At 33.3% G+C, this 16,974-nt stretch overlaps 1 protein-coding gene and 1 long non-coding RNA gene across 5 annotated transcripts in view; one reads left to right on the top strand and one right to left on the bottom strand.

Annotated features, from left to right (window-relative positions):
* LOC115232544 (post-GPI attachment to proteins factor 4) overlaps positions 1-7,821 on the top strand; it is a 23,438-nt gene extending 15,617 nt beyond the window's left edge. For 3 of the 4 annotated variants that reach the window (XM_036511602.1, XM_029802484.2, XM_029802483.2), the window contains exon 3: positions 5,766-7,821. In XM_036511602.1, the coding sequence (XP_036367495.1) occupies positions 5,766-7,058 (1,293 nt within the window). In that variant the 3' untranslated portion in view covers positions 7,059-7,821. The remainder of the gene's footprint in view (positions 1-5,765) is intronic. The other variant, XR_005003177.1, reaches the window with a different exon arrangement.
* LOC118767284 lies at positions 1,891-16,974 on the bottom strand. Its single transcript, XR_005003191.1, has 3 exons — positions 16,964-16,974; positions 4,068-4,073; positions 1,891-2,180 (listed from the first exon to the last, which is right to left on the bottom strand). It is a non-coding gene; the product is annotated as an uncharacterized LOC118767284 (long non-coding RNA).

Here is a 16,974-nt window from a genome sequence, read left to right as displayed (position 1 = left end):
GAAAATTCTGAAGTTTGGTGTTTTTTTGTTGGCGCAAGTATCTATGTGTTGGCTAAAAGCTATTTTTCTGTTTTGGGGAATTTTTATCTGGGATCTGTGCAGGGCCATTCGTTTAGCAAACCATTTTTTGTTTGGCCTATGTACTGCTCTTGACACCGGAGCAGGTTAGTGAGTATATTAGGTTCTCCGAAGCACATGTGAAGTTGCTTTTCACTGTAAAATGTTGTCCCTGTTTGAAGGAGAACTCAGAACCCTCGATTAGATAGTCGCATATCCCGCAATTGGGTCTTCCACATTTTTTACTGTCGGCTTCTGTGTTGAAGAGTGAATTCGGGCTTGTGTAAGGAGAATTTTCATGGATCTAGGCTGTCTTTTGCTTTTTATGATCGTGTGTGTTTGGAGGATTGTGTTCATTCTGTGGTCTTTTTTTAGGAGGGGTATGTTGTGGAGATGGTGTCGAAGGCTTCGTTATTGAGAGGGTTGTGTGTGGAGATGTATGGTAAGGCTTTTGGTTGTAAGTTTTTCTTTGATTTGGGATGTCTCAGTTCCTTGATGTTAAGTTGAAGGGCACGTTGAATGCATTTGTCAATAAGTGAAGGTGGATAGTTCCTGGTGATTAGGGTATCTTTTAGTTCTTGTAGTCGTGTGTATATATGTATATATATACATATATGTATGTATATACATATGTATATATACATATATACGTATTCTCTATTTCTGTACTTGTTTATTTCTCTATTTCATATTCTCACTCCCCCTCCTCTTTATCCTCTTTTCTTTCTTTCTATTAGTATTTCTCAAAGGATCACCAGCAAATGACCTAATAGCTGAAACCTTGGATAGATATAATTTCTACAGATCTATGGCCCAAATTGACCAGAAGAAACAGGAGCTCATATGCTGCTATGATCTTATAAAACTGCATCTTGACCTCCTAGAAAGCATTATGAGGGACACAGGCTGAAGGATGACAATGAAAACCCTGCGCACTGTGCACAAACTCAGGAAGGCCAAACAAATGACCAAAACTAGGCAAATGCCATCAGTGCTATAGCCACTATTGAAAGCTGCAATGGCCATAGTGAATACAACTAACACAGAGACAGGAGAATGGTGAACACTAACAAGCTTCAAGCCCAAGCCCAAGTACATAACACAAAGAAACAGATTATCTATAAATTCTACCTGACACAGGGAAAAGGGAGAAAACTGCAAATTTGCCCATCCTAAACACCACCAGCTAAACAAGCTAGATGACCACCCACAACAAACTAAGCAGGTGCACAGAAAAGGGAGACCAAAACACTTGAACCAGCATACACATAATCCATCAAGGACCAACAGGCCCATCTCTCTGACTTCACATATTAGCAAAGTCATGGAACGAATCTCAGAAGGGGGCTGATTGTGTTCCTAGAAGAAAATGACTTGCTGAATGTAACCCAGCATGGCTTCCATCAAGGTAGATGCTGCCTCACACAGCTCTTGCAGCATTATGACTGGGTCCTGAAGCAGCTACTTGACCATTCATATGATGTGATATATCTGGACTTTGCAAAGGCCTTTGACAAAGTTGATCATGGCATGATATGTCACAAGCTGTGAAACCTTGCCATAGCTGGTAAATTAGGAGAGCGGCTGCATGACTTCCTGAATGGTAGAAGTCAGACAGTTTCAGCCAATGGAGAATTATCTAGGGAAACGCAAATATTGAGCAGTGTTCCACAAGGAACTGTCCTAGGGCCACTACTGTTCATAGTAGCCCTTCTAGACATGCCCACAGTCACTCAGACAGTCATTGTCACTAGCTACGTTGATGACACAAAACTATCTCAGGCAATAAAGAATCCTGATGATGTCATAAGCCTGCAGAATGACCTAAAGTGAGCAGAGCAAAATAATATGCGGTTCAATGCTAAAAAAGTTCAAGTACTGTGCTACAAGGCCACAAGTGCCCCCCAACTGGCATACACAGGACCTAGAGGTACTGCAATCCCAGAATCACAAACAGTGAGAGAGCTGGGCATCAGCTTGTGTAGTGATGCATCATTTCACATGCACATTGTCAAGTTGACAGCAAAGTGCAGACAACTGGCAGGATGGATACTGAGGACATTCAGAACAAGGGATCAAAAAAGTCATGTTGACTCTATGGAAAACATTTTTTTCTGAGCTGCCTAGACTATTACTCTCAGTTGTGGTCACCACACAGTGTCAAACTAACAACAGAACTTGAGGCAATTCAGCGTCACTATACAAAACAAATTGCCACAGTCCAGTAGATGAACTACAGGGAGCAACTGGAGCACAGGCAGGAGGGATATGTAATAATTTACATATGGAAAATACTGGAAGAACTGGTACCAAACTTTGGCATCAAGTACCATAGGAATGCCCACACAGGTCGCCTCTGCATGGTACCAAGGGTAACTGGCCACTGCATCTCACATAAGAACAAGGTATTGCAACAGCCTCGGTTTCAGAGGACCTCAGCTCTTCAATGCCCTACAAAAACAATTACCACATATGAGCATATGGCCAGTCTCACATTCTGCACCATGCATGACTCACATAGTGCAAATATCTAGAAGGTCTCATTTCCTGGTGATAAGGTAATCAAGAATATGCCCATGTTTGGATCTTGGATGCATTCAGGTAGGTTTATGGATATCCTTCTGATGAAAAACTGTTGCAGATGATGAGATCAAGCTCAGTGCAGAGCTGAAGAAGACAGAGACCATTAAGCATTCATTTTGCCCAAACTATGTCTTCCTAGTGCATCCCTGGTCTCATAATTGCATCCAACATGGGTGTTGAAATCGCCAAGATTGAGGATCTTATCTGCATTTGGAATCGAAATCATAACCGATCTGAGATCCTCATAGAAAGTCATAATAGATTCACTGCTGCTATCAAAAGTAGGAACATAAACAGAAATAAGTCCTAAAACGATCGTATGATAGAGGTGCTCAAAGATACATAATCCTATCGCTGAAACCATTAGGTTGTTCTATTTTGTGGGTTAACTTGGTATGAATGGCAAAGCCAACACCCCTTCTTCTTTTTCACCCTTTGGTTTACCCTTCCAAAAGAAAGTGTATCCAGCACCTGTTTCTGTCAATTGATTTTCATCACTCAACAGAGTTTCAGAGAGTGCAGCAATGTCGATGTTATAGCGAGCCAACTCCTTGGCCAATATGCCAGTTCACCATTGAGGGTTACTTGACCCTTCATGATCAAGAAGTGTCCTGACGTTCCTTACAATGCCTACCCATAATCTAATATTTCTTGCTTCATATTTTCTCTTTGTATTCCTCCTGCTGACCAGCTTTATGGTAGAACAGACACTTGTTTGGGCCACCTTTCCTAGATCTGTCCCAGATTTCTGGGTGAGCGGTACTACCCTAGAGAGGGCTGCTCGGATGCTCTCGACCTCGCCAAAGCATGCTGCTGTTCTTTCAACAATGCAGTGACTTTAGATGGGCTCTGAGCTGCCCACATGCAGATTCATGACTATGCACTCCCAGCCCATTAAGCCTGCACATGTCGCCACTAATCCATCGCCGTGGGACTTGAAGAGATATCTGTACATTTAAATATCAATGCCACATGCATTAGGACACATATAGCACCCACGCCTCCCCCAAAATCTGATATCCAGTGACAAACCAAGGCAAGATTACTGGGTGATTGTGCAGGTTGCATGTTTTATTATCCCAGAGTTTAACCTCTTCAGTGGTTTTATATCAGAGTGTTCTTCTCCCAGTCTTTTCCCAACCAAAGGCTAACTGTAAGACAGCAGTGAAGGATTTGAATTTGGAGTTACCTTCTCCTAGACAGATTGCCTTCCCCACAGCTTTATTAAACCTAGGAGCTCCATCTTCCCCTTTAAGTACATCCACAAATACACACAAATCAAATAAAACAGAAGTAAAAATACAAATATATATATATATATATATACATATATATATGAAATATTTTTTTTAAATGTACATGCAATATACACATATTCAAGAATTAAAAGTGTAAATAAATATATATATAAATATATACACCCACACACACGCCTAACACTCATCCATCTAAGTGTACAGTATTATATATCTCATATCTATTACAACTAATTGTACCAATTGGTTTCGCACAATTTTTCTGTAGCTATGATATAAAACAAACTTTTAGAACTTAGTTTATCAAGGTGTGTTTTACTGATATATTAATTATCCATTGTAATTAGAGTTGAGATGGGAAATTGATTACAGTGTTGTTAGGAGGCACAAGCACTTACACACACATGTACATACACGATGGTAACTTTTGCCTAAGAAATTCAATCACAAGGCTTTGGTCGGCCCAAGACTAAAGCAGAAGACACTTGCCTAAGGTACCACACAGAGGGACTGAACTTAAAACCATGTAGAGTGTATTTTAAGCTGTTGTATATGCTAATGCATGAACATTACTTTGCTTTTTTCTTATTCTGCCATAAATACTACCATAAAAGGAAATGGTTAAAAGGATTACCAATAATAATAATCCTTTCTACTATAGGCAGAAGGCCTGATATTTTGGGAGAGGGGACTAGTTAATTACATCGATCCCAGTGTTTCACTGGTGCTTAATTTATCAACCCGATAGGATGAAAGGCAAAGTCAACCTCAATGGAATTTGAACTCAGAACATAGCGACGGGCAAAATACTGCTAAGCATTTCACCCAACATTCTAATGGTTCTGCCAGCTCACCACCTTAATATGCCCACGGGCATATGATATAGTGGTTAAGAGCACAGGCAACTAACCCCAAGATTCCAAGTTTGATTCCAGGCAGTGACCTGAATAATAATACTAATAATAATAATAATAATAATAATAATAATAACAATAACAACATCAAAAAATACCTTAGGAATGAGAACCCAGGTTCGAAATTTCTCCAAGACACCTGATGAAGGCTGGAGGGTATATTAGCTGAAACATTGTGTTAACAACAAACAAGATGAGGACAAATATCCGTCAAATGTAAATAAAGTAAATAATAATAATTTCATAGATGCAAGGGCGATCAGTTCAACTACATAAAAATCATCAAACATTTATTTTTGTTTACACAATAAAATACTTTTGCTGGATTTTTTGACAGTGGAATAGACAAGAGTTGTCTCCAATAGATTTCCTCAGCCAAGAATCATTAGCCTTCTTTTCATGAAACCTTTCTTTAAAAAATATAAGAAAACTTAGGATATTCAGTCCTAGACGCACTGGTTAGCAAAAAAGCGTCAGTGCTCAAATGCTTTTGCTCATTGGTCTGTTAAGTGAGGGCTATATTGTAACTGTGTTGCTGGAAATGACAATAATGATAAACAATAATGATAAACAGCACAGCTCCCATGACTTCAGGAAACATTTTTTCACGCTTAGAGTTGCTGAAGCATGGAACAAACTGCCGGCATCAGTTGTTAGTTGTCGGAGCACTGCATCCTTCAAAACTTCCATGCTTCCTGAGATTCGCCAACACTACACCTGATTTTCTCCCCTCCATACACACACAAGCATGTATCTGACTCATACATTGTTCGCTTTCCAAACACTTTTACATTACTGCATATGCTTTATATGCACTTTCTGACAAGTTGTGGTGCACCTGAGCACTGTATACAATAATTTCATTATTATTATTATATTATTATAATAAATCTTATATATGTATATCATGTCCTTTGTATTTTGATTTTTAATTGTTTTATGTATCTTTTATCAGATATTGGTGAAGTATATTGCTGAAACATGTGTGAAGTGGCTACCAAAACCTGGACAGCAAGCGAGAACTCATTTAGTTATTTTATATTCAGTCACATTTTTTCTTATTTTGCCTACCCTCTGCCACAAACTACCTTTCTCTGTTTACTACCATGCTGGTCATGCTGACAAGGATGACGGGATTAGAAAGTTTAATGATGAGAATGATGAAAGACTTAAACTGTCTCGCAACTTTTTGAAAGATACTTTCAGTAGCATGAAGCGTCTACCTAATTCTCCCTTGGTTACATCAAAACTCAACTTTCCAGAAGATGCCTTAACTTTATTTGGCCAACCCAAATTGAAAGTTGATATAGCACTAACTATAATTACAGTATCCCGAAATAGGCACAAGTTTAATAATTATGAGCCACACTACCTTACACAAGCTGTTTGGCGATATATGGAATTACTTTTGAGTTCTGAAAATCGACAAAGAAATGTAAAACTTTCTCTGTGTAATGTTGATCGTGATCCAGATACCTACCATGAAACTCGCAACCTCTCTTCTTTTATTCAAACTTTTCAACGGTTCCCCACAAAATCTTCCTATTCTTTTGAAGTATTTGAAAAAGAAAAAGAAGACTATGTATACTGCCTCAATGCTTCCCTTGTATGGAAACCAAGTTTTGTATTGCTTGTTGAGGACGACAGCCTGCCCACAAATGATATGTTTCGGGTTTTGTACCATGTTCTTGACTACATATACCATGTTAAAAACCAGCATGGCTCATATCAGCATTTTCCTGAACAGTGGTACTTAAAACTCTATCATCCAGATCGACTGCTGGGATATTGGAGCATAGAAGTGGAAAGAATACCGGAACTAATATCCCTGAGTTTAGTTTTTGGTGTATTAGTTCTTCTTATTTATCGGTGTATTGGGATGAAAAATGTTTTTAGAAATATCAATGCTTCCTGGTTTCTTCTCAGTCTCTATTTCTTCTTGCTTTTTATTGCCATTGGAAGACAGAACTTACTTGAATTTAGACGATTGTCCAAACATTTTTACATGTTGACACCTTCACCTTCATGTTGCACACCAGCAATATTATATACTAATGCAACTGCTAAAACTGTTATAGACTACCTTAGCCATGTGCGTTGTAAGAGTAGGTTTGCCAAAGATATGGCATTGGAGCAGTTACGTTCTGAGACTCACCTGAAAGCCTATCTTTTGCAGCCAAATCTTTTTAAACACATTGGTCTGTATTCTTCTTTGCGATCAAAGATTCTCAGTCCTGGGGTCGTATGATTAAGTTATTCTTCAATTATTATTTATTTCCCTTTAGCTTGTCATATTTCAAACTGCATATGAAAGGTGGTGGTGGTGTGTGTGGGGGGGGTTACATCTTTAAATCGGTCTTTTTTATTTTGCCTTTAATTCGGTCCTGCTTTCATTTCTGTTACTGCTACTATTGTAGCATTCTGTATTTAAAATGCTGCTTTCATACCATTTTGTCAAACTAAAGATTTATTTATTTTTTTACTAAATTTAATAAAAAATATACGTATTGTTGGAACAATTTTTAAAGGCTTTTACTACTGAATGCCATTCCTAATGTTCACTCACATGAAATATGAATAGAACGGAACTAATCAAATTGAGTACTGTTCTTTCTCTGAGGTACACTACAACGGGTTATACTCTATTTGAACTTATGCATCGTATACTCAGTAGACCAGCATCTTAACCTCTCAGCCTTTCTGCTTCACCTTTATAATACATAAAACTTTATTCTATCTCGTTTCTCGTTTAACTGTTATCATGAAGATATTTACTGTTTCAAAATAATGTAACTACGCAGTCCATATAAACTGTATTTCTTTTTCACCTATCTGTCCCCCTACATGGCCTTGCTCCCCCTGCATGGCCTTGCTCCCCCTACATAGCCTTGCTTTTTGCTTTTTGAGCCAAAAATTAACTAACTAACTAACTAATTACTAAATACAACTATACTATTAGCTCCTTCAGTTTAACTACTTTGTTGAGGCAGGATAACATGAGAAATGTTACAGAAAAGATGAAATATTTTAAAACTGTTCTTTTATCTTTTACCTTTTACCTGTTTCAGTCATTAGACTGTGGCCATGCTGGGGCTCCACCTTCAAGAATTTTTAATTGAACAAATCAACCCCCGTACTTAAATTTTTTAAGTCTGGTATTTATTCAGCCGTTCTCCTTTGCCAAAACATTAAACTGCTGGAATGTAAACACACCAGCAACGGTTGTCAAGTAGTGGTGGGGGACAAACACAGACACAGAGACATACACACACACACACATTAATATATATGTATACATATATGCAATGGGCTTCTTTCAGTTTCCGTCTACCAAATCTACTCACAAGGCTTTGGTCAGCCTGAAGCTATAGTAGAAAACACATGCCCAATGGACCAGTGGGACTGAACCCAGAACCATTTGGTTGGGAAGCAAGCTTCTTATCACACTGTATGCATGCATTCTATTTTTGAAAAAAATTAAATTCTTTTTACATTGTTTTGACTCTCAATCATATTTATTACAATGAATACTCGTATTTTGTGAATTACTTTAACATGTCTATTACTCACCTTTTTAATACAACTCAGTTTGACTTAACAAATGAAAACAACATAAAAAGTATCTCTTTCTGTCTTTCTTCAATACATGCTGACACTCTACTGAAAATAACACATCTGATGAGACTTAACTGCCCTAGGTTATCGGTTCGGTTAATAAAATGATAATGAATTTACTGAAGAGTGCATTGAGATCAACTATTAAATTACCCAGGTCACATACATACAGATATGCACTCAGTTCTGTATTTAGGAGATGAGGAATTATGTACATTATTTACATTATTTACATTTGACGGATATTTGTCCTCATCTTGTTTGTTGTTAACCCAACATTTCAGCTGATATACCCTCCAGCCTTCATCAGGTGTCTTGGGGAAATTTCGAACCTGGGTTCTCATTCCTAAGGTATTTTTCAATGTTATTATTATTATTATTATTATCATTATTATTATTATTATTAACCCCAAGATTCCGAGTTCAATTCCAGGCAGTGACCTGAATAATAATAATGAGAATAATAATAATAATAATAAGGATAGTAATAATAATAATAACATCGAAAAATACCTTAGGAATGAGAACCCAGGTTCAAAATTTCCCCAAGACACCTAATGAAGGCCGGAGGGTATATCAGCTGAAATGTGTTAACAACAAACAAGGTGAGGACAAATATCCATCAAATGTAAATAATGATCTAGAGTTCACTGTTGTAATGCTATAAAAGAAAAATCAATGCTTTTAACTTACATAATCAATAAATATTTATTTTGATTAATTTTCTATGTTGAAATCATGTATTTCTTGGTACACAGCATGCTATAGACAGTTGGCCTTCACATTGCAGATGGCTGTTTTGCAACATCATGATATGTTAAATTCTTTTGATGCTGTTAAGAAATTCATTGATATATGTATATATATGTATATATATATATGTATAGAAATTAAATATAAATTACAAAATGGGACAAGAACGCAAAAACACACAAAGAGACGACACAAAAAAACAGATGGGTCATTCGAAGCCTCTAATCTTCAGTCGGGAACCGGATCATCTTAGCAATTTCGGCTGATTAATCCTGATATCGCTCCGATCCAGCCAGACCCAAAGAAAAACTAAGCTACAGGCATTAGATTTCTTATATATATATATATATATATATCACCTATAAAAATAATAGGTGTAGGCATAGCTGTGTAGTAAGAAGCTTGTTTCCCCACCATATGGTTCCATTTTCTATTCCACTGCATGACATCTTGGGCAAGTGTCTCCCTACTGTTGCCCTAGGCTGACCATAGATTTGTGAGATGATTTGGTTTGAAAGAAGCCAACCATGTGTGTGTGTGTGTACATTTGTCTAGATATCACATGGTGATCATAAATAAGCATTACCATACAATTAAGATTGTTTGTTTCCAGCCTTAGCTATGCGAAAATATTAAGTTGCTTGAAAACAAATACAAGTTGATGACAGGAGGGGCATCTGACCTTAGAAAATCTGCCTCTGCAAAATCTGTCTGATCTGTGCAACCATGAAAAAGTCAATATTAAGAAATAATGATGATAGTGATGTGTGTGTCTATCTCTCTCTCTCTCCCTCCCCCTCTCTCTCTCTCTCTCTCAATGAGATGAGCTGGCTGAACCCTTAGCATATATTGAGCAAAATGCATAGTAGCCTTTTCTACATTCACATGGATCAGATTTTACGTGGCTGGATGCTCTTCCTGTTGCCAATCTTTGCCTATTTCCAGTAAAGCAATATTTCACAGACATGTTTTCATAAAGATTGAAAACAAAGAACACCACTTTGCTATAAACAGCACAGTGTTTGTAGCAAAGAGATAGTAAAGCACTCACACATATAAACACACTCACACACACACACATAGATATACAAATAAACATACAGACACACACATATATATGCATGTGTGTGAGTGTATATATATACACACATGCATATACACACACACACATGTATATATAGCAGCCTTCTTTCTGTGCTTATCTACTAAATCTAATTAAGGCTTCATTTGGCCCTGGGCTATAATAGAAGATACTTGCCCAAGGTGCTTATCCACACCTGTATATGTATGTATGTATGTGAGTGTGTATATATAAGTATATCATCATATATATATATATATATATATATATATGTATACATACATATATATAGAATTTAGAGACAAACTGCTATTTAGTAATTTCATCAATAGTGAAACAATATTATCTATAATAACCACATAGAAATTAATTAAATATCTTATAATTATTATTTTTAAAATCTCATAACAAATCAAACATTAAATTGACTATGCATTTTTCATGACTAAATATATAAATTGATAATATTAAAATTTAATTTTTAAAATTCAATATTAATTCAATTTTAAAATATTTAGTGACTCTTCAGGTCAAAAAAATAACATAAATGAATTTAGATATTATAATAAAACAATAAATATATTAATATATGTACATTAAAAGTAAAAAATTCAATAAAATTTAACAATATTAATGTAAAGCAAAAACAAGACATCTTATTATTGAAAACCAGTTAAAAGAAATTTTAAACTTTAATCTAACATTATAAAAAACCTATTTAGTAAAACATGACACAAACAATAAATATACAATAAATAAATAAATAGATATATGTATTTAACGATAAAAATTTAAATAATCAAAACAATGTGATATAATATACCATTTACGGGTGGAAATTCTAAATTCTCAATAATTTAAAACTACGACATTATATGCAAAATTATAGAATTAATTAAATTCCATAAATTAATATATATTCTTCAATTACTTTTATTAATCCATTGGTTTAAACTTATTCAAGTTATGTTCATACACTACATAACCTAAAACTAATTAATACTCATTATAAACTACATAAATTAATAACATGAATCAGTTTACATATTCACAAATTATCTAGACTTATTATATAAGTAATTCGACCAATGTCTACATTTAATTTTTCTCTCATCCTGGGAATTAATCAGTTGTTTTTTAGATTTAATGCTAAGATTTAGCATTAAAAACTATCTCCCATTTTAAGTTATACTTAATTCCTTTAGATTTTAATTCCCATATATATTTACTAAGGCCAGTAGATTAATCATTGATTTATTCTTAAATAAGTGCTTGTGTTGGGCCACCCTTAATCTAATTTTATTAGACGTCAATCCCATGTAAATCGCATTTATATTATAACTATTCTTATTAATATTATCATTTATCAGAGTCACTACACATTTATATACTACATCAGCCAAATTACATTTATTTTTAAATTTACATTTCATCTTATCTCTACACGTACAATTAATTAAATTCTAGTCATTAGTATTATTGAAATTATATAATTTTTTAATATAAAATTTATTCAGCTTAAAACTATTAAAAGATGAAATAATGTTACCAACATTATTAGTAGTAGAATAAACAACTCCAAAATTATTACTAGAAAAAAAAAATTTTTTATTATCTACAATGAATAATTCAATTAATTTTAATATCTCTTTAATAATGTTTGTTTTAACTTGAGCCCCATAAGGAATAATTAACCAAATTTTTATTCTTATTGTTAACATTACTTTTATTTATTATATTATTATATTGCTTATCATTAACCACATTAAATTTATTCTTATATTTTACTCTTTTATTATATTTACTTATTGTATTATCATAATACCTATTATTAAAACCATAATTAACTGAACATAACTTATAATAGTTCTTAGTATTAGGTTTCTTATTATAAATAAGATAAGAATCATATTATTATTTTTTATATTATTATTAAATCTACAATTATTAAAGAATTTAATATGTTTATTATATCTCGCCTCCCTCAAGGCTTCATTATAATAAGGTGCATGTTTTTGGAAAATCTCAAAATTAGAAGAAAGTGCCAAAATTCTTTTTCCTATATTATCTATCAACAATTTTTTAATTGAGGTTGGGTGATTACTATTAGCATTTACATATCTAAGGTTTTCATTAATTTTATGGAATGGTTGGGTTTTACCTGTTATTAAATTAAAGTTAGCATCTAAATAATTAACATTATAGGTCTCTTTATTTATAGTAATACCTAATCCATATCTTTAAAAAAAACTATATATTTTCTTCTTATATATTTCTAGTGTTCTATTGGTGCAATTCTTAGTTTTAAAATAAACGGTCATCCCTATATAATCCACCCTCCAAATTAAATTTTTTTTTATTGAAGTTCCAATAATAAGTAAATACCTACTAAATCAGTCACCTGTGCAGAATCAGGTGCCCCCATAGGTATATCAAAATAATCTCTAGTATCCTTCCTAGCCCACAATTTATTATATCTAATAAATGATTTCCTAGCTGCTTTAACTACCTTAACTTCATCATGTCATTCTAACCTTATTTATTGCATAAATTAGAGTCTTATTTAGTACAGTCTCATTAATAGAAGAAAAATAATTATCTATATCTATTTGAATGAATTTATATCTATTTTTATCTTTAGTATTATTAAACCATTTTAAAGTAACATTTGTACTATTCCAAAGTTTAAGATAATTAAGTTAATTTAATCTATTAATATATTTATCTAAAATAATCTAACTTAATTTACCTAGATCTGATTTACATGGACAAATAAGTCTAACTTTTGGGTGAGAATAAAAATTATTTTTGTGGTCTTTTAAAGTAATTGTAGGGTGCATAGGTACATATGGTTCAGTTTTATTGTCTAACTCATATTTCATCATAATTAATTTAGAGGCTTTATTTATATTAAGAGTATTTTCAGGAATAATCTTATATTTTTTATTTATTTATTTTTCCAATAAATTATCATATAATTTAACATCCAGGTTCCTAGTTTTATCTATAATTCCGTCCATACTTCTCGTTTCTTTTATTTTTATAGCTAGATTTCTTAAATATTCATTGTGCCTATTTGGGTATATATGAAATTTAATATTTTTCACTACTTTCCAAATATTATCTTCTAAACCTTGTATTTTCCTATTAATAATATCAGGGTAAGAAAAATTTTAGAAATTTTCACTACCAGTGGCCTAGCATGTAGAAAAATTAGTCAATAGACTATATATTATTCATATAAATACAGTGTACATTTAAACACATAAGAGGTATCCATTGTAGGACACCTGGCACACTAGAAGGAATAGCCAAAATCCAAACCACTATTAGGGATAAATTTCGAAGGGAATGAAAAATAAAAACATTTACCATCTATCTCCTGGACCATGGTTTCTGACTATAAATTAGTAAATAAAATAATTTGCTAGGCGAAGTCTTTATCAACAGGTACACCTAGATTAAACATATAAATATGAGGCAACCTAGTATGTGTCCCATGCTTATATATTATAATTTTTCAAATCCACCAAACTAGTGCAATCCTTTGTTGGCAGCAAATAAAATAATGCCAGCATTACTTTGAAAATTTGCCAAAAAACATCATCAATAATAAATAATATCAGGGTAAGAAAAATTTTAGAAATTTTTACTACTAGTGGCCTAGCATGTAGAAAAATTAGTCGATAGACTATATCTCTTATTATAAAAGGCAGATTTTATCTGCCTCCCTTTGTAAGTTATAGAAATCTACAATATAGGATTTCTTCAATTACAATTTACCTAGCATTTTTAAGAGTAGAATGCATCGGGTCATGCCAGGTCCAGTTTTTAAAATTTAAACTCCAATTAAGCAAAATTTACAGAAAACTCACATTCTGGTGTGTATGTCAAATGTTTTTCTTAATGTGGTTTACACCACACGCAAACGCACACACACAAAGGGAGCGAATTGTTTCACTGACGCTATCACCCTTCTCCTTTGTCTTTGCAAGTTTGCAGCTATTAAAGTGAAAACAGTGAATCCGACAGCGATAAAGAAAACGAATTGGTACCTGAATGGAGTGAAAATTTAAAAACTGTTTCTTTCGGTGATTTTTCTGAAGAAACTGCACCAAGCCACAGACTTTCCCAGAAGAGTAAAGCCTTAGACTATTTCTATTTACTTTTTCGAATGAGCCTATTTAAAATCATTACGGCAGAAACGAAACGTTACGCTAAACGTAAACAAAACGAAAGAAAGGATACTTTGTTATTTCCCACAACCTTAAATGAAATTAAGGCCTATTTTGCCATAAATATTATTATGGGTATCAGAAAGTTACCCAGAATAACAAATTCTATCGTAAAATTTTGTTGTATACCCAATTGAATATTAGCTAATAACCCATTTTCTATAGCGATGTTTGAACAAAATTTTAATAATTTTACAGAAAGTTACCCAGAATAACAATTCTATCGTAAAATTTTGTTGTATACCCAATTGAATATTAGCTAATAACCCATTTTCTATAGCGATGTTTGAACAAAATTTTAATAATTTTACAGAAAGTTACCCAGAATAACAAATTCTATTGTAAAATTTTGTTTTATACCCAATTGAATATTAGCTAATAACCCATTTTCTATAGCGATGTTTGAACAAAATTTTTATAATTTTACAGAAAGTTACCCAGAATAACAAATTCTATCATAAAATTTTGTTGTATACCCAATTGAATATTAGCTAATAACCCATTTTCTATAGCGATGTTTGAACAAAATTTTAATAATTTTATATATTGTTGAATTTACCTGTATCTACCTCCAATTAGAGTCACTTTGTGACAAAAATTATAGTATAGAATTGGTTGAGGACATTTCATTAAATTATCTTCCAAAACTCACATTAATATATTGATAAATAAAAAAGTTATAGTTGTTTAATGAAACCAGACTAAATTTATGATTACGTTAGAAATTAATTGAAACACATAAGGGGTGTATTTTGGTCAGAAATATAGTAACGAAAGGGTTAAGAAAAACCAAAAAATATTTTATTCTTTATAAATGTTGTATTCAAAATAACATTTTCTTTTAAGAATGCGTATATAACAAAGTATGTGTATATAACTACGTGGCTTATATCTTTATATATAAGAGTGAAGTTGTGTGTCTGTCTCCTACGATTTAGATTCCTAACTACTCCCACATTTTGCGGTGCAGTGTAACCAAAACCGGGTATCTTATAGTCGTGAGTCATATCGAGCCCTTCTGGGTATTAGCGCGCGTCTACGATGAGTCTACGATTTAAAAAAATTTACCATCATATTTTTCCATTTTAATGCATTTTTTTCGCTATATATAAGGGAAGTAACTCTCTAAAAATATCTACGATGTGTCAACGATTTAAAAAGAAATTTACCTTAATTTTTTTTCCATTTTTAATGCATTTTTTCCTATTTTTTGGCTATAACTCTCTAAAAATGCTTATATAGTTATTTCCCTTACAAACCCGAGCAACGCCGGGCGATACTGCTAGTATTCATATAAATACAGTGTACATTTAAATGTACACTCTATTTATACATGTGTGAAGGTATATGCACTTTATCTGTCTTTCAATTCCTGGACTAGAAGTTTCTTGTTAGAATGATTTACTCCAAGATTTGGTAACATCTGACACTTTTTTCTAAACGTTAACAACCTACATGTAATTTATAATCACAATCACTAAAGTCACCAAGAAAACAGTTTTCTGTTACTTTCTCTCTGTGCATATATAACACACAAATGCTAAAGATGCTATACCTCATACTTTGTGAGAATTCCTTATGTCAAGTCCACAGGTATAACACTGGTCAGCATTTGGGAACCTTTTTCGATTTTATTTTTATTCCTGGATGTGATCTTACATATTCTTGGGTTGCTGATTTTAAATATCTAAGTCATTTAGCTCTATCACGTAAGGATTTTCAATAAAATACAAATTAATGATAATAAAAAAAATGTGAATTTTTAACAAATTGATACTTTATTAAAATAAAACCAGTAATCATGGAAAAGCATATTCTGTTAGTTCTAAGAACTTATGTGTTCCAACTCAACACGATATAAATTATGTTCATCATGAAATGAATCATCAACATCAAATCAAATTAATGTAAAAAAAATATACCCCTAATGGTTAGGCTATACATTGATTCAAAGGCAGGAGGACCACTTTAAATTCCACTTGTGCTGTGCATCCAGGCCATCATGTTTCAATGCCCAGCAGTAATCCACCTTCATGCTGACACTCCATTTTCTCCAGTATCAAGTTTCCATGGTGCAAATGCCAAAGATGTTATCTCACTCTGAGAATGTCTTGTGGCAAGTCCACAGATATAACATTGGTCTACATTTGGAAATGTTTTAAACTTTATTCTTATTCATGATGGAACTACTCTCCTAGTTCCTCAATGTAGTCCCCACAATTCTTTGGAAAATAGTTAAGATGTGAGTGCAAAATGTGCATCTTGGTACTTGTTTTGGACCAAAGTTGTTGGAAATTGGAAACCAGGTCTTGGATTCATTTTTTCATATTCCTGTTTCCCAAGAAGTTTTGGACATTCACCTTGACACCTGCTAATGCTTCCTCAAAATATTTGTCCTTCATCAATTCCTGAATCTGAAGGCCAATGAAGATTGCTGCCTTTAGCTTGCCTTCTCTTATACAAAAAAACTTGAACTCCAG

The sequence above is a fragment of the Octopus sinensis genome, linkage group LG2 (assembly GCF_006345805.1).
Source record: "Octopus sinensis linkage group LG2, ASM634580v1, whole genome shotgun sequence".
Taxonomy (NCBI): domain Eukaryota; kingdom Metazoa; phylum Mollusca; class Cephalopoda; order Octopoda; family Octopodidae; genus Octopus; species Octopus sinensis.
Note: the sequence above shows the minus strand (reverse complement) of the source record. Positions and strands in the feature narration are given on the sequence as shown.